This window comes from Callorhinus ursinus, unplaced genomic scaffold (genome assembly GCF_003265705.2).
Source record: "Callorhinus ursinus isolate GAN/ISIS: 27379988/994484 unplaced genomic scaffold, GSC_fseal_2.0 scaffold1, whole genome shotgun sequence".
In the NCBI taxonomy this organism is placed as follows: Eukaryota; Metazoa; Chordata; class Mammalia; order Carnivora; family Otariidae; genus Callorhinus; species Callorhinus ursinus.
This window is the reverse complement of record NW_027397063.1, coordinates 118,288,490-118,313,558: the sequence shown is the minus strand read 5'-3', so window position 1 is coordinate 118,313,558 and position 25,069 is coordinate 118,288,490. Positions and strand designations below refer to the sequence as shown.

At 38.8% G+C, this 25,069-nt stretch overlaps 1 protein-coding gene across 14 annotated transcripts in view; it reads left to right on the top strand.

Moving 5' to 3' along the window:
* TMEM108 (transmembrane protein 108) overlaps window positions 1–25,069 on the top strand; it is a 747,136-nt gene that overhangs the window by 562,865 nt on the left and 159,202 nt on the right. For 13 of the 14 annotated variants that reach the window (XM_073899983.1, XM_073899979.1, XM_073899974.1 and 10 more), the window contains one exon: window positions 1,182–1,267. In XM_073899983.1, coding sequence (XP_073756084.1) covers window positions 1,228–1,267 — 40 coding nt within the window. In that variant the 5' untranslated portion in view covers window positions 1,182–1,227. The remainder of the gene's footprint in view (window positions 1–1,181; window positions 1,268–25,069) is intronic. The other variant, XM_073900016.1, reaches the window with a different exon arrangement.

Genomic DNA, 25,069 nt, shown 5'->3' with positions numbered 1-25,069 from the left:
GCATCAGGGGTAAAGGGTTCTGGCTAAACTAACCTAATAAGATTCTTGCTAAAGACAGGCCAGGGTAATTATCACCTGGGGATTGATGGAGGATAAGGAACCTGATCAGATATTGAGAGTAGAGGGTTCTGGTCAAACTGATTTAGCAGTTTGCTAATCTAGTTCTTGCTAAAACTAGGCTTTATAAGGAAGTTCATGGATGGACCTAGGAGAAGGTTCAGGAGCCTTACTAAACAATCTTTGTCCAAAAAAAAAGGAATCTTTATCAAATGTGAACTAAAAATTTTAAAAAGACAAATGATTAATAAACTTATAAAATACAAATTAAAATAATGAGATGAAATATTTGCTATTTATTGGCAAGGATGTAAAGAAATTATAAATTTCCATCATTGAGTAGGCTGTAGTCTAATGAGAAGTTATGTTAAGGAAATACTGTGTGCCATTTAAAATAAACACGAGAAGATTTTTCTGCTAGGAAGAAAAATTAGAATGTACAATGTACTGGCTCAGTAGAGCATATGACTTTGATCTCAGGGTGGTGGGTTCAAGCCCCACATTGAGCATAGAGCCTACTTAAAAACAAACAAAAAATATAATAGATAAAATGAGATAGACCAATAGAAGTGCACACTGAAAGGCTGCAGAGATAGGTAATTTGTATTTTCTTATATATTATCTCTATTTCATTTAGCTGTATTTTCCAAATGTTCTATACTGGATTATCCGTTATAACCAGAAAATAATGGAAAAGTTACTTAAAGTAAATATAACTTCAAGTGTGGTGAACCTTTTTGGGTTGTTTTGTTTGGTTGAACACCGTAACGGGAATAAGATTAGAAATTTTTTGTTTTTCCTGTTTAAAAACTAGAGATTCACGGGGGAGTTAATTGGAAGTCCTCAAAAGTTCCTAAGTCAGACACTCACTGTCTGGTTGCCCATGAGTTTCCTTTAGTGATATGTATAGTTTCAGGTTTTAACCAATTGATCAATTGGTATTTATATAACATCTAATTTACCATTGTAAATTAGACTGTGGTATATCCATTCCAAGGATTTTCCTCCTCAGAGTCAGGGATTTTAGGCTCTACAACCAGGATCATGTTGAGTGGAATTCTTTCTGCTTGTTGAATTGAATTATGTTTGCCAGGTGTAACAATTTTCTTTTCCCAATTTTCTAGACAGAATCATGAATAAACTGGAGGACAAGCAGGACCAGATGATACCATGAAGAGAAGTTTACAGGCCCTCTATTGCCAACTGTTAAGTAAGTTGATATTGCATTTCTTCTAGAATATACCATTGTTATTATTTGTCCAGTGCCAGAAACTTAAACATTTTCTGGAGGAAGACCAGGGTTTGCTCAATAGAAAATTTTCTCTCTGCTTCGTCTGGGTACTTAAAGTATCAAGCATTAAGTCATCCTGTTGTTTGGGCCTCAGTTGTAATGTAGACTGTTATAATAATTCTAAATTGGCATGTTACGAATAGTTAGAGTGTCAAAAACATTATTGCTCTTGGTTTTGTGGCAGAGTAAAGGGTTCCAGTATGGGCTTCTGTAGGTTCCTCATGGAGAAGGAATGGTAGACTGTGTTTTGTGGATATTGTCACATAGAACCCATTACCATTCAGTGACTATACAGCCTTTGGCTTGGAATGTTTTGCTTAGTTATGTGTGTCCTTAAATAACGAGTGATAAAAATGTGATTTCTTTAGGTTTGATGGTAGAATGAAAAGTGTTTGATTATGACTTTATGCATGTTGCTCATGTGTTTTGGGGGTTGTGCCACAAATCTCCAGGTGCCCCAGAGTGACTATATAACCTTTAGAATTGGAATTGTTACTGAATGAATGTAAAAGCCAATACCAGTTGGTGAGTTTGATGTTCAGGTTTATCCACTTAGGACAATAGACATTGCCCACTCCAGGTTAAACCAAAGCCATTGAGTTGGAAAAACCTGGAGTTCATTCTGCTTGTCTGGTTCTTGCTGAAGTATACAGAAGACCTATCTTTCTTAGACTGGGTGATTCCTTTTTAACTTTTGCCAAGAAAATAACATAAGAGATTGAGATGCAAATCACCAGTTCCCCCTTAGAATTTATCAGTTCAGGTTATGTTGCACCTCCAGTGCAAAGCACTTAACATATAGAAGGCATTTTGGTTAGGTGTTTTAATTAATTTATTTCTGCCACTGAATTCTAGTCCCTTGAAACACAGATCACATCACCCTGTTTTCAGCCTGGTGAAACAACTGCCAACTTATATGGACTCTCTCATGTTCTTTCTCCATGCATCCTATAGAACTGTGGGTTTGTTGCCTTTTTTAGTCACCATACAGTACATCATTCGTTTCTGATGTAGTGTTCCATAATTCATTGTTTGCGTATAACACCCAGTGCTCCATGCAGTACATGCCCTCCTTAATACCCATCACCAGGCTAACCCATCCCCGCAACCCCCTCCCCTCTGAAACCCTCAGTTTGTTTCCCGGAGTCCATAGTCTCTCATGGTTCATCTCCCGCTCTGGTTTCCCCCTCTTCATTTTCCCCTTCCTTCTAATGTCCTCCTTGCTCTTCCTTATGTTCCACAAATAAGTGAAACCATATGATAATTGACTTTCTCTGCTTGCCTTATTTCACTTAGCATAATCTCCTTCACCTCCATCCATGTTGATGCAAATGGTGGGTATTTATCCTTTCTTGATGGCTAAGTAATATTCCATTGTATGTATGGACCACATCTTCATCCATTCGTCTGTTGAAGGGCATCTCAGCTCCTTCCACAGTTTGGCTATTGTGGACGTTGCTGCTATGAACATTGGGGTACATGTGGCCCTTCTTTTCACTACATCTGTATCTGTTACCTTTTTTTAAATGTTAAACTTGATTGTTAGAAAAAAGATTTTATAGATTGAAGAAGGAATGTCATCACTGAATAATTAACTCTGCCTTGATGGGAGAGTGGACATTTGAAAGTTAAATAGGATTACACACGCACACACACACACACACACACACAGGATTACACACACACACACACACACATCCATCCCTCACCCTACCCAAGAAGGGGAAGCAGGCTTTGCAGGAGGAAGAAACAGGAAATGAAAGAGAGCTTAGTAGATTTGGAAAGCAGCAAAATGTTTGAGTTCACCTGTGCTGATTGTACGCCCTGAAGTTTGTGTAATGTTATAAGGTCCTATATGATTTGAAAGGCTTCAGTTAAGTATTCCGTGAGTCAGAGATCAAGTCTTATGCTAATGAGGCCCATCCTCCCAAGTGGAGCATGTGTGAAAACTGAAGGGGTTTTCCCTAAACATTAACTAGGTATCTGCAGAAATCAACTTTGTCTTAACAGTTTCATTGTTTGCAGTCTTGCCTGGAAATGCAAGCAGCCCAGTGTAGGTAGATTCCAGCTAGTTAGGAGGTAGGTGGTGGTGTCTCTTAAACAACCCTGGTTACAAGGTAGCTGGCTGTGGGAGTCCAGATTTGTAGAGCTGGGAGGGTCAAGCACTGGGGCAGTAGGTCAATTAGTCTGACTTCAGAGAATGTTTTTCACAATTTCATAGAGCTGAGGGCTTGTTATGCATAGCATTTTTTTCTTAAGAGAATTGGATATTTAGTAAAACCCAAGCTAACTTAAATCCTGGCACACATAGGCACTCAAGAGCTGGTATATGTCATTCCTCAGCCAGTTATTATTAAGTTATAGTTGGATTAAAGCTGTCCACAAACAATATGTTATTTTTTCAGTGTCTGAAACAGACTTGAGAACTACAGGGTCAATATAAACTTACTATGTTACCTTATGTAACTCAGAAAATTTATGTTTTTAATTTGGGGGGAAAACCTGGTAGAGTGTTCTGGTTACATTTTGTTGCATAACAACCCCCAAATTTTGTAGCTTGAAGCAACAACAGTCATTTATATTGCTCATGCACCTGCCATTTGGGTAGGGGTTGGTAGAGACTCCACAGTGTCTGAGATCTGGGCTGGAGGCTGGACCAGCCTGGGGCCCACGCGACATCTTTTTTCCCTGAGGCCTTTTCACGTGACTAAGTGGGGCTTCTTCACAGCATAGTGACTTCAGGGTAGTCAGACTTATTACATGGCAGCTCACAGCTATGAGGCCAGGGCAAAACCTACAAGTCTTGTTATGAATTAGGCTGGGAAACCCAAGAGCAATACTTCAGTCACACTGTATTGGCCAGAGGAGTCATTAAGACCATCCCTTATTCAAGGGGAGAGGTATTGGACTCCAACTCTCAAAGGGAAGAATAGTAACAATTTATAGTTCTCTTTAGTCTACTACAGAATTTGTTTAAAAAAAAAAACGAAACGGAAAAGCAATTGCTTACTAATGCACATGAGTGAGTTCATGAGTTGTCTTTATCATCAGAGAGTCTGCTCACTCCTGAGTGCCAACTGTGTTCACAAACATCTGCTTATCAGCTTACCTATATCATCTCATTCATTCCAGAGGCAAATGCTTCAAGATGAAGAAGTGTTAACGGATGAGTAAGTTAAGGACTGGCCCAGGGTGACTACATAGCAAGTGATGGAGTTGAAATTCATACCCAGGTCTCTCTGACCTCTTTGTTCATGCCCATTTTTTCCATCCTGCCTGGTGCCTCCACCACACACAGAAAAAAATCAGTGTGTGGCACTTCTGCTGTCCCTGTGGCTAGTTATGAGTGGTTCTAACCCATGACTGATAAAGTTTGCATCCTATTAGTGATGTCAGGTGAAGCTAAAAGGAAGGAAGGGTGGGAGGAAGGAAGGAAAGAAAGAAAAAGAAAGAGAGAAAGAGAAAGAGAAAGAAAGTAATCAAGAAATCAAGAAATCCAGGCTCTCTGGATTACTGCATCACAACGAATGGTCATGGGCTATTTGTGTCTGTTAGGGGCTAAGGGATGCAGTCTTTGGCAGGCAGGGAAATTGAGGTTTTATTTTACTTTTATAACAATTGACTGTGTCTAATTTGTTTTTATTTCTTGGGCTCCATTCCACAGTATAGTACTGAGTGTTTCATCCTGCCAGTTTTAGCCCTTTGGGAAAGTTTAACATATTTTATATGATACTTTGGAACAAATGAAAACGAGGATGAGGGTGGTGATGAGAACCTTCACAGTTCTGTAAAAAAACAAATACTGCATTCATTTTTCTTTTTTTACACCATAAAGTAGGTGTGAAGCTAGTGCAAAGAATACCTGGGTTTCTGAGCTACAGACCTGGGTTCAAATCCTAGCCCTACCACTGAGTAGGTGGCTTACATTAGATAAATTACTTTACCTCCATGCACCTCATATGTAAAATGGGATATCACCACCCACTACATAAGATAGTGTTGAGTGAGATAACACAGTACATAGAAGTTTTTTTATTGGGCCTTCTGTCTAGAAGAGAGGGGTACAACCTTACCAGAAGCTCTACTGTAACATTTACATAGGACTTTCTGGTTCACAAAACATTTTCACAGAATTTGATCCTTGGAATACCTCAGAATATCAAAGCAAGTGGGCCATTAATTATCATTAATCCCATTCTACAGAGGAAGGAGTTGACATAATCAAGACTGCTTTTCCCAGGCTGTATCACAGTTTTTTAATTAAATAATAATGGAAGGTAAGAAGCATCATCACAAACCTTTAAGAACATGACACTGCGGGGAGGCACTGAGTCCTGAGTTAGCAGATTTGATGTCTTCCTAGGTGCTATGGACTGTGCTACTTTATCGTTAAGAAGACAAAAATAATTATGAGCTTATGAAAGTAAGTTTTTATATATCAATATCTATTCAAACCGAAGTTGTTTGGATACTTAGAGTTAAGGAGTGATTATTTAGTTAGTTAAGTGTTGCTTTATGCTCAGGCATTTATATTTCTTAAATCATGCTCTGTATTATTATTAATGCATCTTGCTTGCTGTTGCATGCTCTGCATATACTGGACTAACTGAAGTTGGCTCATGTATTCTGTCTTCCTGGTTTGTTTCTCCTGATAAGTGAGAGGAAATTTTTCCCTGAGATTGAGGAGGGAGAGTTTATATAAATAATAAATTCAGGTCAATGTGGGCCTAAACAACTATTGACTCCAGAAACTTAGGCTCTTCTAGATGTTAGAAACATATTGCATTATGAATGCATATGAAATGAATCTTTGTCTCCTCCACCGCCATTGAAGGTGTCTTCCCTTGCCTTTTACACTGCTTGTTCATAACCTCCACAGAGAGCAACAGTGTGGCAGCCATATTAAGGGCTTGGACTCTGGATGAAAACTGCTTGGCTTCAAATCCTGGCTTACCACAAATTCTTTTCCAAATGATTTTCACCCCTTCCCTTACAAAACATAGCAGTTGAGTGTGCCTTCACTGCCAATAGCTGTTGGATTGTCTGTCCACCACCCCTTGCAAATCTGTCACTCTTGAGACTACTAAAGACTTTGCTCTTGAGGAAATAAGAGCATGTCCTATTTAGTAACTAAGAGCAGTTTATCAGCCTGCATTTCTCTCATGCTACCACCAGAGGCTATACTAATGGTAATGACGTATTTGGTCTTCAGTCAGCCTTATGGAAATGGAGGAATCCGTTTCATCAAAACTGCAGTACAGTATTTTAGACTGGATTATTCTGATTGGCTTTCATCAGTGTTTCTCAAACCTGACTTTACACTAGAATCACCTAGAAAGCTTTTAACAAATCCCCTTTCCCAAACCCTACCCTACATCACTTAAATCAGAATCTTTAGGGGAGGGAGTGGGGAGTGTGGTGACTGGGCATTAGACAATTCTAATACACAACCGGGGTTGAGAATCACTGGCTTAGAGCAATGGTTTTAAACTTAGTCATGCAACAGCATCGCCTGAAGACTTGTTTAAACAGAGATTGCTGGGCCCCACCCCCAGAGTTACTGATTCAGTGGATGTGGGGTAGGGACAGTAATTTGCATTTCTAAATTTCCAGTGATGCCAAAACTTTGGTCCTGGGACCACACTTTGAAAATCACCATTTTAGACTTACGAAAGGCTATCTTGGAGCAGAAAGAAGCTTTCAGCTTCCCTGTTATCACTTGAGCTGCATAGTGGTGAAACAGATCTTGGAACAAAACCAGGGTGAGTTAGGAAGGAAGAGCAAGAGAGATGTCAGGGAACAAGCAGAATCACAGTGTTGTAAAATTAGAAAGTGTTAGAATCTGAAGTTTTGTGTTACTCTTCAGGATACACTGGAAGTTAGTTTTTACTCTGTTTTAGCAATAACAAGGGCACAAAGAATGGACTAGCTAGGATTAGAAATAAAGCAAAGGAAAAACACAAGAGTGGCCCTTGTCTCTATTTACTACAGTGAGTCCATTTTAGAACTTGATTTTATAAGACTATTTCCTCCCTACTTCATGCTGGATAATTCTTTTGCAAATCAAGAATTTGAGATTGGATCTTTTCTTTTTTTCATTATGAAAAGATTTGCAAATGTTCCCTAGGGAGAACTGGTTTCTTTGGTTCTGAAGGAAAAGTCATTCACACGGAAAAATTGAAGAAGTGACATTTTCAAATATGACATTAACCCAGGAAGTTAGGCATACTGGGTCCTTAAAGGTGTCATGTTGATTTAATGTCTTTTATATTTTAAGTTGTGATTTTTAAATTTCTATAAGTCAACAAACTCTCTTATGCAGATTAAACATACCTTAATAAAACCTTCTCATTGGAAGCAATTCCAGTGAAGACTGAGGAATAAAATATGTTAAAGAAACAATTTTATGACTTTTGAGTACTTTATTTTTTTTCCAAGTACTTTCTATTACATGGTTGGCAGGAATGTAGATGAGGGAAGTCATGCTCACACTTAAAACAACTGTTGCTTTATGCAAATTTAAATGTTAACTCTTCATGAGTAAATTCAGCTTTCTATATGGAAACAGTTTTGCTAAAACATATGGTGGGAGAGAGAATAAGATTTGGATTTAAAGCTCTTGCTTCTCTTACTAATTATGGCTCTTTGCATAGAGTACTTAACCTTCCAGAGCCACTTCACTTTCCTTAACTATAATACACAGATGATGAGTATAATAATATCTACCTTGATGATTATTGTGAGAGCTAAATGAGAAGGGTATAAAAACATTTCATAAATTGCAAAATTTCTAAACATGGGTTGCCATGTTAGTACAGTCTTTAAATAACTTGTTTCTTTTGTTGTTATATTGTATCATTGTTTAGCAAATCCTGTTTAAAAATTCTAAAAAAGAAATGTGAAAGACAGTCTAGCATGTCCTCACCCAGATTCCAACTCAGTGGAATTTTCATTAATGCACATAAGCCTCATTAGTGGGGGCTATTTTAGCAGGGGATTTTCTAGCTTATCAGGATCTGGCAAAATTCTGGAAGATCGTTCTGAGTAAGAGAAGTTTGAGCAGAATTTTTTAAATGAAGAAAAGGGTTTTTTTTTTCAGCAACTTTATGTTTGCTTTGTAGCAAATCTAATCTGAAAGTTTTCTGAAACGTGTAACCATTGCCTTTACAAATGTGATGGACACTAGAGACTCCCAGGCTAGAATCCAAGAAGCTCCCAAAACCTAAGACACATTGCCCTTGCAGTGCTGTCTTTCATATCTCCCCCTCCTGTTCACCCCATCCCCTTCCTTTTCTTTGGGTTGTTTCCATCACCAGACTCTCTTCTCTTTGTTCTTCTCCCTCAGAAGTTTTTGAGCCTTTCTTCTCAAGAGGATAAATCCTTTATCTGTTGCAGGCATCCTAACAGCTTCTCACAAAGTAAGTTCCTTGCCTTTGCTCTGACTGTAGCACAGTACCATTCAGGGCACCCTGTGTGCTGTGGCCAGTCTCACTATTCATTTTCTTCCTGAGCATCTTCATCAGTTTTCCCATCTATGAAACTGTGACTGCCATAACAAGTTACCACAAACTTGGTGGCTTAAAACAACAGATTTTTTTTCTCCCAGAGTTCTGGAGGCCAGGAATTAGAGATCAAGGTGTCAGCAGAGCCATAATTCCTTCAGAGGCTCCAAGGGAGAACACTTCCTTGACTCTTCCATTCTGGAGGCTCCAAGATGTTCTTTGGTTTGTGACTGTATCACTCCAGACTCTGCTTCTGTCTTCTCATGGCCTTCCCCTCTTCCTTGTGTCTCTTAAAAGGACACTTGTCATTGGATTCAGGGCCCACCTGGATAATCCAACATGATCTCTTCTCAAGATCCTTGACTTAATTACATCTGCAAATGACCCTTTTCTCCAAATAAGGTCCTATTCACAGGTTTCAGGGCTAAGATATAGGCATAACTTTTGAGAGACCATCATTCAACAGACTATACCATAATAATTGCTATGCTTCATAGAGTTGTTAATTTAAGTATATGGAGCACTTAACACATTGCCCAGTTCAAAACAGATACTCAGTAGGTGGTGGTTGTGCGTCCAGGAGCAAGTATGGTATGAAGAAATGAACTATTGTGTTTATACAGCTTTTTGGAGAAGTTTTACCATAATGTGAGGGCAAGAGAGGACTGTAGTTGGTAGTAAAGGGCTAAGTGTTTAAAACACACACACACACACACACACACACATATACATATATATACATATATATATATATATACACAGTGGTTTGAGCTGGTATAAAAGCTCCCAGGATGGTTTTGCATGGACCAAGTACTGTAGGGCTGTGTGCTTCAGAGGACATGAGGTGCCCATTGATGGTGAGCCCTCAGGGCAGGAAGAGCTCTAGATGTGATTCCCATGTCCATATGTAGTTGCTGCACAGGGTATGCTTCTGACCTTGCCAGTGAATGCTAGTGCTGGGTACATAATTGTGCTGTTGATGAGAAGAGGCAAGAATGAGATTCCTCTGTCCTGTCTTCAGTGAGTCTGTTTAACAATGAGTATAAGTGCTTTAATGATTTCCCTGAGATGTTCTCTCAAAGTCAAACAACTGTGTCCCCACAGGACAGAGCTCAAGGTACATGCAAGCTGCTGTGAGGCTTGCTAATTATAGGAGGACATTGGAGAGAGTACCAGAGCCCTCTGAGATTAAAAAAAAAAAAAAAAGATGCTATAGTTTACTTAGAAATTCCTTGCTTAGCTGAAGAAGTGAGAATGTGCCCACTTTCCCCTGAAGGTAGAGAAACAAGGGTCCAAGAGTCAAGATAAAGGACGACCTGAGTACCTGCTAAGTCATCCCTGGTATCCCAGATTGCAGCAAGAGATGAATAAAAACGGGGAGGGTTGGAAGCTCTGGCTTGGGCTGGAATGGTAATTATTAAGATTCCAACTCTGGCCTGGAGGCATGGACAGCGCCCCATGGTTGGCAAGTGCCAGCTTAAAAGGACGTTTGAGTGGCTGGACAGCTTTCTTGTCTGAACACATGAGGTCTCATCTAAGCAGCTCACCATGGCATAGTAGAAGCCCTGAAGGTAGAAAACGAGGCTCAGACAAATACAGTCACATTATTTCATTGATATCTTGTTATTTTAACCTGCAGTAAATGTAAAACAATTGAGCTAAAAAAAAAAAAAAACCTAATTCTTATTTAAATAACTTAGCTATAAAAATTCCATAGGGGGAAAAATGTCCTGTATTTCACTCAAAAAGTTTATCTGATACTGTCAGGACATTCATTTATCTTTTGGTGAGTGTCTTGGATTGCGCTCCTTAGAAGCAGATCTTGAGCCTTCAGACAAGGAGTTTACCCCTTGATACTGTATGAGAATGAGTTGGGTAAATAGCAGATGATTTTCATTTTCTTTAAAATTAAAAAAAAAAACAGAATGGGAAGGGGAAGAGAAAGGGAAGGCATCACAGAAGCAATTGCTAAATCGTGAAAGGAATTAGAGGTCAGGATATTTCCATTTGCTTCCTTATTTCATTTTTCCAAGACAGGATTTTTATTCTTTAGAAGATATGGAAAGGGGCGCCTGGGTGGCTCTGTTGGTTAAGCGTCTGCCTTCGGCTCAGGTCAAGATCCCAGGGTCCTGGGACTGAGCCCCGCATCGGGCTCCCTGCTCAGGAGTCTGCTTCTCCCTCTGCCTCTCCACCCTGCTTGTGCTCTCTCTCACTCTCTCTCAAATAAATAAATCTTTTTTAAAAAATAGGATTAATGGAAAAATCATAAAATCATATGTTTTCAGAATTGAAACAAGCAAGTTCCTTTAGTAATTGCCACTCCATTTAACAGATGAGGAAACTAGTGCTATCTTTTTTTGTTTGTTTGTTTGTTTAAAAATTTTATAAAATTTTTAAAAATTTTATTTATTTATTTTAATTCTAGTGTTATATTAGTTTCAGGTGTATAATACAGCAACAGTTCTGTACATTACCCGGTGCTCATCAAGATAAATGTACTCTTAATCCCCATCACCTATTTCACCCACCTCCCCTCTGGTGACTACCAGTTTGTTCTCTATAGTTAAGAGTCTGTTTTTATGTTTGTCTCTTTCTGTGTTTTGTTTCTTAAATTCCATGTATGAGTGAAATCATATGGTATTTGTCTTTCTCTGACTGACTTATTTCACTTAACATTATACCCTCTAGATCCATCCATGTTGTTGTAAATGGCAAGACTTCATTTTTTTTATTGTTTTATTGTTATGTTAATCACCATATATTACATAATTTGTTTTGGTGTAGTGTTCCATGATTCATTGTTTGTTCATAACACCCAGTGCTCCACGCAGAATGTGCCCTCCTCAATACCCATCACCAGGCTAACCCATCCCCCCACCCTCCTCCCCTCCAGAAACCTCAGTTTGTTTTTCAGAGTCCATCATCTCTCCTGGTTCGTCTCCCCCTCTGACTTACTCCCCTTCATTCTTCCTCTCCTGCTATCTTCTTCTTTTTCTTTTTTCTTAAAATATGTTGCGTTATTTGTTTCAGAAGTACAGATCTGTGATTCAACAGTCTTACACAATTCACAGCGCTCACCGTAGCACATATCTTCCCCAATGTCCATCACCCAGCCACCCCATCCCTCCCACCCCCGACCACTCCAGCAACCCTCAGTTTATTCCTGAGATTAAGAATTCCTCATATCAGTGAGGTCATATGATACATGTCTTTCTCTGATTGGAAACTAGTGCTATCTTAAGAGGATAACTTGTCCAAGATCTAAACCTAGTTGATGTGCGGGCAGAGGCTTTCACATGGCTTCACAGTCTCCTGGTACAGTCCTCGTTCTAGGATTTCCTTTCTTACCACATTCCACCCCTGTACTCCAGTCCCACTAATTTTCTTTTCCTTCCTCGAGTATTCCAACTTATTCCTTGCTTGGGGCCTTTAATGGGCCATTCCCCCTCCCCTGTCATGCCTGACTCCTTGCTGTTCAGACTTCCTCCCAGCAGCAGCTTCCTCATAACCTGTCTCTCTCCTTTACATGATCCTAGTTTAAGTTCTGCATAGCAATGGAGTTGGCTGATGGGGTTTTTTGCGCTTTGTTATCGTTTACATCTCTATTTGGAATGTCCGCTAAGAGCCAACATGCTGTATTCCCAGCATAGAACAGTGCCCATCACATGGAAGACCCCCAGCAAACATGCCATTAAAATAGAATGGACTGGACAGAGGAACAATGGGTAGGTTTCATGGGTGGTTTATATTGTCAATTGAGACTCCATGAAGAGAGGATTGAAATTGTGGTCTAGATCAGCACTGTTCATAGACCTAGAACACAACCACAGTTTTTTTTTTTTTAGGATTCTATTTTTGTTTATTTATTTATTTATTTTTAAAATTTTTATTGTTATGTTAATCACCATATATTACATAATTTGTTTTGGTGTAGTGTTCCATGATTCATTGTTTGCTCATAACACCCAGTGCTCCATGCAGAATGTGCCCTCCTCAATACCCATCACCAGGCCAACCCATCCCCCCACCCTCCTCCCCTCCAGAAACCTCAGTTTGTTTTTCAGAGTCCACAGTTTTACATTTTCTAGTAGATTTTTCCAAAAGTAAAATGAAGTTGGTGAAATTAATTTTAATAATACACTTTATTTAACCCAATATATCCAAAACATTTTCATTTCAACATGTAGTCCATATAAAAAATTATTAATGAAGTATTTGCTTTCTTTTTTTTTTCATACCAGGTCTTTTTTTCAAAGGTCTTTTTTTCCTGTGTATAATTTGCACTTACAGCACATCTCAATTTGGATACTGCATTTTGTCAGAAGTACTTGATTTGCATTTTTATTTCACAAAATTTACACTTAAAAAATTAGATTCACATACTTAAAATTTTTCTAATAAGTGAATTATTTGTCAGTTTTTACATTTAAGTTAGTTTAAATTTCAAAATTCAGTTCCTCAGTTACACTAGCAACATTTCAACTGCTCAATGCCACAAATGCTAGTGGCTGCAGAGGTTTATATTTGTTGTACCAGACTACTAGTTTTGAAGTTGTTTAGCCCTTCCTGCCCTGCATCAGCCCTGTGGTACAGAGCCTGGTATGTGAGGCCCACTGAGGCAGAACATCAGGGCCTTGTGCCAGGATAAAGGATTGTCTCTAGACCACCAATTTCTTGACCATCATGTTAAGAAATAGGTCTTGCTGAATTCTTTTAAGACTTTGAAAGTAAGGTTGTTTTATTCTGATTTGTTCTAGAAGGGCAAAATCAGGGGATTCTCCCAGTGTCCACAGAGAACATGTAGTCCAGGGTTGAACACAGCGGAGTGCACATATGTGTACCTCTCTCAAAGCACAGAGAGAATCACATAGAGCAGAGGGTGTGACTCCAGAGCAGCCCTACCCAGGTAGCTGCTATTAAGTGAGCTTCAAGTTGCACCTATACCCCTGGAGGCATCGAAAGTTTATCTGTACAGGAAGGCTTTTTTTTCCTCATTCTCTGCAAGGCCCTGAAATAAGGAGTATCACTCCTTAGAATAATGTTTTGAGATTCCCTACCCTTTCTGTATACCATCTCATTCTGACGTCTGCTTCAATCCTAGCCTGGCAGCACTGCATCTCCCTTAGTTACAAGGAAGTTTAATGATGTAGGAGGTAGAGATGTTATTTCTCACAGTCTTCCTATATTTGTCTAGGAGGCCTGGATATTGTGCTATGAACTGATTCCAGCAGCAACCTGAAAGGAAACTACTTCATGGTGTGTGGATCTCTTGGGAGAAGAACAAGGGTCAGTGTTATACACTGAAACATCAGATGTCACAGTCTTTGGTCATGACTCTAAGTTAATTACCAAGTGACAGTTAGCAGAGTAACTCTAATTGAGATATCCAGGGTGCAGATTCCCAGATAGCCAGGGTGCCTGATGAGTAGACAAAAGCTAAAGTTTGTCATGGGGAAAACGATCTCAAATCCTCAAATCACAGTTTCCTTGTTGAGATCTTCCCAAATGAACAAGCTATATAAAAAGAATCCTTAGGATACTTTCCTACTTTAATTCCTTATGTACAACCCCTGGGTGGCACTAGACTATTTGGTACCCTTCTGTTTTCATTTTCTTTCAAGTCATTTTTATAAAGAAGCTACTATATGCCAGGAATCATGCTAGGCACAGGAAATGCAAGGACATGAACCCTTCCCTCCAAGAACTCCCAGTCTGGTAGAGAGAGAGGCTTCACCCAGAAACTGTAGTACAAATGTGATTAATGTGATCCTTTATCAGACAGAGTGTCTCCTACATGTACAGCTCTGTGGAAAATTCTGGGGATACAGAGATATGAGGCGCATAATCTCTACTCTCCAGAAGCTTATATTATAATCAAGACAGTACAGAAGATGTAAAGAAGGTAGTGTGTTACAAGATACAGTAAGAAGCCGCAGGTCAAACCATGTTCTTAAATCCAGCTTAACTAGTAATAAAGATGACTTTTGATCTAACTTCTGACTCCTCTATATATGTTTTAATTGGTTCCAGACATGGAGAGAGACAATGATTAGTCCCCATAACCAGCACTATATGCAAAGGAGGTGATGAAAACAAGCCTTTTGTGCTTCATAAAGTATTTTCCTATCCCAGATGCCTTTCGTCATCCTGGCAACCCTATTGATAGGCATCATTTTTGTCACCGTGTTGCCATGAAGGAAATGGAAACCCAAGGAAGCCAGGTGTTGTGTTCAAGATCCTACAAGGAACTTGGACCCAACTCTCCTTACTCCAAGTTCATATCTTTTCCAGAATGCCACAGCCTCCCATTTTACCTAAGTCACAGTCCTTGCAATGGGAAAACTGTGAGACCCAGTGAGGGTAGTTTTTCCATCTGAGTGTGTGTTTCTTCTTGGAGTTTTTCAACTTCAGTCAGTGAACTCCAACCTCTCCCTTGCAGTATGCCTCATTTTGTTTTAGCAGCTTTGGTGGTTGGGTGTTTTTGCTTTTGTTTTTTTGTCCACCAACACCCATTTCTGGGTCTGCTTAAAGAAATAAACAGTAGCAGGATAAAAGTATTGGCTCCCAAGTCAGATATTGGCTGGGTAATATTGGGAAAGAAGTGTTGCAACCCATTGAGGCACTGGGCCATTCCTTTTATAAGCTGATGAATCTGTAGTTCATTTAGCCTCATTATTTCTTAGTTAGCAAGCTCTGGTTGTGCCTTCCTTATGGCTTTATTTTTAGAAGTCTTAGATTATCATAGCAACTGTGAAAAAGGATGGGAAAAGAAATCTGGCTCTCAGTATACATCCCGCTTGTTTCTTGAATTAAATTTGCCATCATCTACCCCTCAGAGGATGTTGCATCGACCCCTGCTACTGATTGAAAGCTGCTACCATCACATGGTTGCTGATGGGCTGTCAAATGATAGAGATGTTTCAGGGTGCTGCCAGTCCTCCTCCTCATCCAGTTGTTTATTCTGGGTACCAGCTGGATATGCGAGAGTAGATAGAGGTGGAAAAGACCAGATAGGAAGCATGGATAACTGTGACATCTCCTTCACAGTGCCAAATGAAACATTAACAATTTGTGTTGAGTCTGATGTTCTAATCACGGCACTTATGTCTTGTTCAACAGCTGATGTGACAGGAGGAAGAGACAGTAATGGGACAGCCCTATTGTTCATCAAAGAGTGACAAGGAACTCAGGAAGTAAATAGAGATGGCAAACTATTGGGCTGCATCAGAGCAGCAAAAGGGCAGGGGATGGCAACCCTTAAACTGTTTCACTCATGCTATGGTTAATTATAGAAAAGCTTTGAGGAAGTTATAGAAAAAAAAAAAAAACTAGAGTAGGGAATACTCTGAGCATGAAGGATGTGAACTGAAGTTTTTACTGTCACTTCTTGGGTCCTTACCACAGCGTTCCTCCCCCACATGCCCTGCTGCTGTCTCTGAGGGCCTCACCTGTTGTCTCCTCCCTTGCCCCAACCTTGGACTTCTGCCTTTGTTTCTCTATCTGGCACTCCAGTTTCCTTGGACACTAGAACCCTGCCTCCACATATATACCATACACACACACACACACACACACCCCTACTATATATATAGTAGGATTGCCTACTAAGCTCCTATCAGCATTTTCCCCTAGGGAACTGAATTCTATTTTCCATAAATTCTAAGCACTGAGGGCCTTGCCTCAACAGACTGATCACCCAGAGCTGTTACAGGGAAGCTGACTTGGCCTTAAGTTCGGGGTATTGGTTCAACCCCACAACTGAGCTCTCTTCACCTATCCAGACTAAGGCAGATACTACACAGCCTGTTGGACTTCCCAAGTTCTCAACAGCAGCATTGTCTATAGCTGATTATTTGTCTCTAGCTCCTATCCTCCAGCCCGGTGTTGGTTCTTCTTTCACATCATCACAGGTTCATTGCCAAGGGGCTATCATTGCCTTACTGCCAAGCTCATCCAACACGGCTCATTTTCCTTCAGTATTTACAGTATTTCAAGAGGAAAAAAATGCAAAATATGGTCATGGGACTGGTGAAGAAATCTGTTTTGCTCTTTGTTTCCTCAGAAGGATGTGATCCAGTGGGGGAATCCAACATGGAAGAGACAAAAATATTTTGAATAAGGTTAGGGTCCCAGAGTAACAAAGAATTAAGAATACAGATAAAGGAAAAGGGATCATAGGTTGTCTAGAATTATTATGAAGAAATGAAATGAGATCAGGGTGGTAGAAGGTCATGGAAAGAGATGAGAAAGAGGAAAATGGGAAAGAGAAAATTAGGGCTGAGAAGAAGAAGGATTTTTTTAAGTGACCCCTAATTCTATAATTAGAGATCATAATGATTTGGACAGTTTTAAGTTGTTATATGTCCTATTCAGTACAATTTCCATAATAGAATAAAAATCCCCACAAGCCCAGCATGTGGTAGTCTTATATTCCAGTGGTTTGGCAAATGATGATCTGATATATCTTGTAAAATCCTGTTGTTCAATCACTGAGGCCATGTGCTAACTGCACAAGTGGACATTTTGGGTGAATTTTAACAGGAGTTTTGGGGCAGTGAGTGTATCAGAAACCAAAGGTGTCTTAAGAAATGGAAGAGGAAGAAGATGAAAAGCTTAAATTGAATCAAGTGGCCAGTAGGTCACTGGTTGAATAACAAAGTTTGTTAAATTTTCTGAATCTAAAAGTCAAAACACTGTGGTATGATGAATCTGTCCATTAATACTGAATTATTTATATAAAAAAAGGCAGGGTTAAGGGTGCAGCCAGAGCTTAGTGATGAGTTTTCAAGTTCATCAGGGACTCCTACAATAATGACATCAACTATTGGGTTTTAGTTGTTGCCATGGTTACTTAGATGCCACTAGGATAACCCCGATCATCTTTATCCCATAACTGATGACATTTCAGAGGTCTGTTCATTTGATTAGGAACCCAACTATAGGAAACACCATCATTTTAAATTAAATTTTGTAGTGAATAAATTTTCTTCACATTAAGGAATAAAGAGCTTTAAAATTGTTTGAATAATATGGTAATTTAAGTGATTATCATGTGTATAGTAGAAAACATTTTATTTATGAAAAATATAGTAGTTACCTGTATTTTTTCCAGCTTTATTGAGATATAATTGGCATATACCATTGTGTGAGTTTAAGGTGTACAGTGTATTGATTTCACACCTTTATATATTGCAAAATGATTACCACCATAGCAATATATGAAAGTCGTTATATACACCTGCATCACATCACATAATTGACATTTATTTTTTGTTGAGACTATTTAATATCTACTTACTCTCAGCAACTTTTAAGTATATAATACAGTATTATTAACTATAATCACTATTCAGTAAAACTTATTCATCTTATAACTGGAAGTTTGTAGTCTTGGACCAACATCTCCTCATTCCCCCCACCCCACCCTCTGACCCTGGTAACCATCATTCTAATCTGTTTCTATGAGTTCAGCTTTTTTAGATTCTACAAGTACGTGAGATCATACAGTATTTATCATTCTTTGTCTGACCTATTTCACTTAGCAAAATACCATGTTGTTACAAAGAATAGGATGTCCTTTCTTGTGGCTGAATAATAATCCAGGGAATAATACATCTTCTTTATCCATTTATCCATTGACAGGTTGTTTCCATAATGTGGCTATTGTGAATAATGCTGCAGTGACCATGTGAGCGCAGATACCTCTTTGAGATCCTATTTTCATTTTCTTTGGATATATACCCAGAAGTGGGGTTGCTGCATTGATCACATGATAATACTATTTTTAATTTTTCGAGGGACCTCCATACTGTTTTTCATCATGGTTATGTCAATGTACATTCTTACCATCAGTGCACAAGTGTTCCCTTTCTTCTGCATCCTTGCCAACACTTGTTATCTCTTGTCTTTTTGGTGATAGCCAATCTAACAGGTGTGAGATGTTATTTCATTATGATTTTGATTTGCATTTCCCTGATGATTAGTGATATTGACCATCTTTTCATGTACCTATTGGCTATCTGTGTGTCATCTTTGGAAAAATGTCTATCAGTTCCTCTGCCCATTTTTTAACTTTTAGTTTTATTGAGATATAATTGACATATAACTCTGTGTCAATATAACGACTTTCATATATTGCAAAATAATTACCATAAGTTTATTTAACCTCCATCATCTCATATAGATACAAAAGAAAAAAGTTTTTTTCCTTGTGATGAGAACTTTTAGGGTTTATTGTCTTAGTGACTTTCAAATATATTATACAGAAGGGATAATTATAGTCATCATGTGCATTACATCCCTCCTACTTATTTCTCTTATAACTGGAAGTTTGTACCTTTCACCACATATATCCAATTCTCCCACCCCTACCTCTGGTAACCATAAATCTGATCTCTTTTGCTGAGTTTAGTTATTTTGTGGGGTTTTTTTTAGATTCCACATATAAGTGAGATCATACAGTATTTTTCTTTTTCTGTATCACTTATTTCACTTAGCATAAAGCCCTCGGTTTCATCCATGTTGTTGCAAATGGCAAGATTTCTTTCTTTTTTATGGTTGAATAGTATTCCATCACACACACACACACACACACACACACACACACACACACACACACTCTACGTTTTCTTTATCCATTCATCTGTCACTGGACACTTAGGTTGTTTCCATGTCTTGGCTATCGTAAATAATGCTGCTATGAACATGAAGATGCAGATCTCTCTTTGACATAGTACTTTGTTTCCTTTGGTATATACATAGGAGTGGGATTGCTGAATCGTATGGTAGTTCTATTTTAAACTTTTTGAGGAACTTCCATACTGTTGTCCAAAGTGGCTGTACTAATTTGCAGTCCCCCCCAGCAGTGCACCAAGGTTCCCTTTTCTCTACATCCTTGCCAACACTGGTTATCTCATCTTCTGATGCTAGCCATTCTAACAGGCATGTGGTAATATCTCATTACAATTTTGATTTGCAGTTCTCTAAGGATAGTAATCTTGAGGACCTTTTCATTTACGTATTGTCCATTGTATATTTTCTTTAGAAAAATGTCTATTCAGGGGCACCTGGGTGGCTCAGTCAATTAAGCGTCTGCCTTCAGCTCAGGTCATGATCCCAGGGTCCTAGGATCGAGTCCCGCATTGGACTCCCCGCTCAACGGAGAGTCTGCTTCTCCCTCTCTCTGTCTGCTGCTCTGCCTACTTGTGTTCTCTCTCTCTCTCTCTGTGTCAAATAAATAAATAAAATCTTTTAAAAAAATAAAAATGTCTATCAATTCCTCTTTCATTTTTAATTGTATTTTTTTCCTTTTGAGTAGTTGGAGTTATTTATATATCTTGGATATTAATCCCTTATCAGATATATGGTTCACAAATATTTTTTCCCATTCTGTAGGTTGCCTTTTCATTTTGTTGATGTCTTCCTTTACTGTGCCGAAGCTTTTAAACGAGATGTAGTCCCACTTGCTTATTTTTGCTTTTGTTGCCTTTAGTTTTGGTGTCAAATCCAAAAAAAAATCATTGCTAGGATAGATGTCAATGAGTTTTTCCCTGTGTTTCCCTCTAGAATTTTTATGGTTTCAGGTCTTATGATTAAGACTTTAATCCATTTTGAGTTGATTTTTGTGTATGATGTCAAGTAAGAGTTACATGTATTTTTTCACATTCACCATTTTATTTAATCCTCATAACTATCTGGATAACCCAGTTTTGCAAAAGAGAGTACTGAAACTCAGGAAGGTTATAATACTTAAGGTCACACAGCTAGAAAGTGGCAGAAAAAGATAACATCTTTCTCCTTATGTATTATAGGTATGTATTCTTCCATAATACTTTTGAGTATAAGTTAGTTATTTTATTCTTCCATATGCTTAATTGAATCAAGTCTAACATCATAGTCTTTGAGCTTCCTGTCTCTTATGTATTAGAAACTTAGGAGTTAATCATAGTTCAAAAGGGAAGTCCTCCAGATGCTCCATCCTAAATGAGGAAGAGCCCTTGGCAGCAGTTTGTTGGTCGGTGCTGTTGGTACTGTTTGGTGTTGCAGTGATTGCCATAACTTCCTGCTGACCCACGTCACCACTACTGATCCCATGGTATCACTTAATCTGGCTGACTGTCCTTGTCCATTCCTCAGGAAAGTCTTTCTGGCTCCAGTTCTAGCTGCTTTGCAGGCTATCTTTGTTTTTTTGTCTTGTCCCTGTTGTTTTCTTTTTCTCTTTTTTTTTGTAATTGAGATATAAATAATATATAACATTATGTTAGTTTTAGTTGTACAACATAATGAGTCAATATTTGTATACATTGTAAAAGTATCACAATAATCTAGTTACCATCCATTACCATACATAGTTACAAAATTTTTTTTCTTGTGATGAGGACTTCTAAGACTTACTCTCTTAGCAACTTTTAAATATGCAATACAGTATTAGTAACATAGTCACCATGCTGTACATTACATCTCCATGACTTATTTTATAACTAGAAGTTTGTACTTTTTAATCCCCTTCACCCATTTTGCTTACCCTCCACCCCTGCTCCTCTCTGGCAGCCATCAGTCTGTTCTATCAATGGGCTTGGTTTTTCTTTGGTTTTGTTTCTTTTGTTTTTTTAGATTCCACATGTAAGAGATATCATAGAGTATTTATCTTTCTCTGACGTATTTCACCTAGCATGATGCCCTCAAGGTCTATTCATGGCAAATGGCAAGATTCCATTCATTTTTATGGCTGCATAGTATTCCAGTGTGTGTGTGTGTGTGTGTGTGTGTGTGTGTGTGGTGTGTATCTTCTTAATCCATTTATTCATTGATGGACACTTAGGTCATTTCCATATCTTGCCTATTATAAATAATGCTACCATGAAGATGGGTCAGCATATATCTTTTCAAATTATTGTTTTCATTTCTTTGGGTAGACACCTAGAAGTGGAATTGCTGGATCATATGGTAGTTCTATTTTTAATTTTTTGAAAAGCCCCCTACTGTCTTCCATAGTAACTGCACGAATCAACATTGCCACTGGCAGTATACAGGGTTCCCTGTTCTCCATATCCTTGCCAACTTCTGTTATTTCTTGTCCTTTTGGTAATAGCCATTCTAACAGGTGTGAGGTTATCTCTCGTTGTTTTGATTTGCATTTTCCCAGTGATTAGTGATGTTGAACATTTTTCATGTGCTTGTTGACCATCTTTATGTCTTCTTTGGAAAAATGTCTGTTCAGATCTGCCTATTTTTTAATCAGATTTTTAAAAAGATTTTATTTATTTTGAGAGAAAGAGAGTGAGAGAGAACAGGAGTGGATGGGGGGGCAGAGGGAGAGGGAGAAGCAGACTCCCTGCTGAGCAGGGAGCCTGATGTAGGACTTGATCCCAGAACCCTGGGATCATGACCTAAGCTGAAGGCAGACACTTAACTGACTGAGCCACCCAGGCACCCCAATCAGATTGGTTTTTGCTCTCTTGTGAGCTCTTTATATATTTTGGATATTAACCCCTTATCAAATACATGGTTTGCAGGGTTTTTTTTTCTCTATTCCATATGTTGTCTTCATTTTGTTGATGATTTCCTTTGCTGTGCAGAAGCTTTTTAGTTTGGTGGTGTTGCACTTGTTTATTTTTGCTGTGTTACCATTGCTTTTAGAGTCAGATCCAAAATAACACTGCCAAGATCAACATCAAGGAGCTTACTGCCTATGTTTCCTTCTATGAGTTTTATGGTTTTAGGTCTTACATTCAAATCCTTAATCCATTTTGAGTTAATTTTTGTGTATGGTGTAAGATAGTAGTCTAATTTCATTCTTTTGTATGTGGCTGCCCCATTTTCCCAACACTGTTTATTGAAGAGAGTGTCCTTTCCCCACTGTATGTTCTTGGTTCCTTGGTCATAAATTAAATGACCATATGTGTGTGGGTTTACTTCTGAGCTTCCTATTCTGTTCCATTAATCTATATGTTAGTTTTTATGCCAATACCATACCATTTTGATTACGATAGGTTTGTGACATAGCTTGAAATCAGGAAGCATAATGCCTCCAGTTTTGTTCTTTCTCAAGATTATTTGAGGTATTTTGTGGTTCTATACAAAATTTAGGTTTTCTATTTCTATGAAAAATGTCATTGGAATTTTTTTAATATAATATGATTTTATTTTCTTTAATTTTTTTATTATGTTAATCACCATACATTGCATCATTAGTTTTTGATATAGTGTTCCATGATTCATTGTTTCTGTGTAACACCCAGTGCTCCATTCTGTATGTGCCCTCTTTAATACCCATCACCAGGCTAACCCATCCCCCCACCCCCTTCCCTCTAGAACCCTCAGTTTGTTTCTCAGAGTCCATAGTCTCTCATGGTTCGTCTCCCCCTCCAATTTCCCCCTATTCATTTTTCCCTCCTGCTATCTTCTTCTTTTTTTTTTTTTAACATATAATGTATTACTTGTTTCAGAGGTACAGGTCTATGATTCAACAGTCTTACACAATTCACAGCGCTCACCATAGCACACACCATCCCCAGCGTCTATCACCCAGCCACCCCATCCCTCCCACCCCCCACCACTCCAGCCACCCTCAGTTTGTTTCCTGAGATTAAGAATTCCTCATATCAGTGAGATCATATGATACATGTCTTTCTCTGATTGACTTATTTTGCTCAGCTTAATACCCTCCAGTTCCATCCACGTCGTTGCAAATGGCAAGATCTCATTCCTTTTGATGGCTGCATAATAGTCCATTGTATATATATACCACATCTTCTTTATCCATTCATCTGTCAATGGACATCTTGGCTCTTTCCATAGTTTGGCTATTGTGGACATTGCTGCTATAAATATCGGGCTGCATGTACCCCTTCGGATCCCTACATTTGTATCTTTGGGGTTAATACCCAGTACTGCAATTGCTGGGTCGTAGGGCAGCTCTCTTTTCAACTTTTTGAGGAACCTCCATACTGTTTTACAGAGTGGCTGCACCAGCTTGCATTCCCACCAACAGTGTAGGAGCGTTCCCCTTTCTCCACATCCCCGCCAGCATCTGTCGTTTCCTAACTTGTTAATTTTAGCCATTCTGACTGGCGTGAGATGGTATCTCATGGAGGTTTTGATTTGGATTTCCCTGATGCCGAGCGATGTTGAGCACTTTTTCATGTGTCTGTTGGCCATTTGGATGTCTTCTTTGGAAAATTGTCCGTTCATGTCCTCTGCCCATTTCTTGATTGGATCATTTGTTCTTTGGGTGTTGAATTTGATAAGTTCTTTATAGAATTTGGATACGAGCCCTTTATCTGATGTGTCATTTGCAAATATCTTCTCCCATTCTGTCGGTTGTCTTTTGGTTTTGTTGACTGTTTCCTTTGCTGTGCAAAAGCTTTTTATCTTGGGCGCCTGGGTGGCTCAGTTGGTTAAGCGACTGCCTTCGGCTCAGGTCATGATCCTGGAGTCCCGGGATCGAGTCCCGCATCGGGCTTCCTGCTCAGCAGGGAGTCTGCTTCTCCCTCTGACCCTCTCCCCTCTCGTGCTTTCTATCTCTCATTCTCTCTCTCTCTCAAATAAATAAAATCTTAAAAAAAAAAAAGCTTTTTATCTTGATGAAGTCCCAATAGTTCATTTTTACCCTTGCTTCCCTTGCCTTTGGCGATGTTTCTAGGAAGAAGTTGCTGTGGCTGAGGTCGAAGAGGTTACTACCTGTGTTCTCCTTTAGGATTTTGATGGACTCCTGTCTCACATTTAGATCTTTCAACCATTTTGAGTCTATTTTTATATGTGGTGTAAGGAAATGGTCCAGTTTCATTCTTCTGCATGTGGCTGTCCAATTTTGCCGACACCATTTGTTGAAGAGACTATCTTTTTTCCATTGGGACATTCTTTCCTGCTTTGTTGAAGATTAGTTGACCATAGAGTTGAGGGTCCATTTTTGGGCTCTCTGTTCTGTTCCATTGATCTATGTGTCTGTTCTTGTGCCAGTACCATACTGTCTTGATGATGACAGCTTTGTAATAGAGCTTATGTCTGGAATTGTGATGCCACCAGCTTTGCTTTTCTTTTTCAACATTTCTCTGGCTATTTGGGATCTTTTCTGGTTCCACACAAATTTTAAGATTATTTGTTCCATTTCTTTGAATAAAGTGGATGGTATTTTGATAGGGATTGCATTAAATGTGTAGATTGCTCTAGGTAGCATTGACATCTTCACAGTACTTGTTCTTCCAATCCATGAGCATGG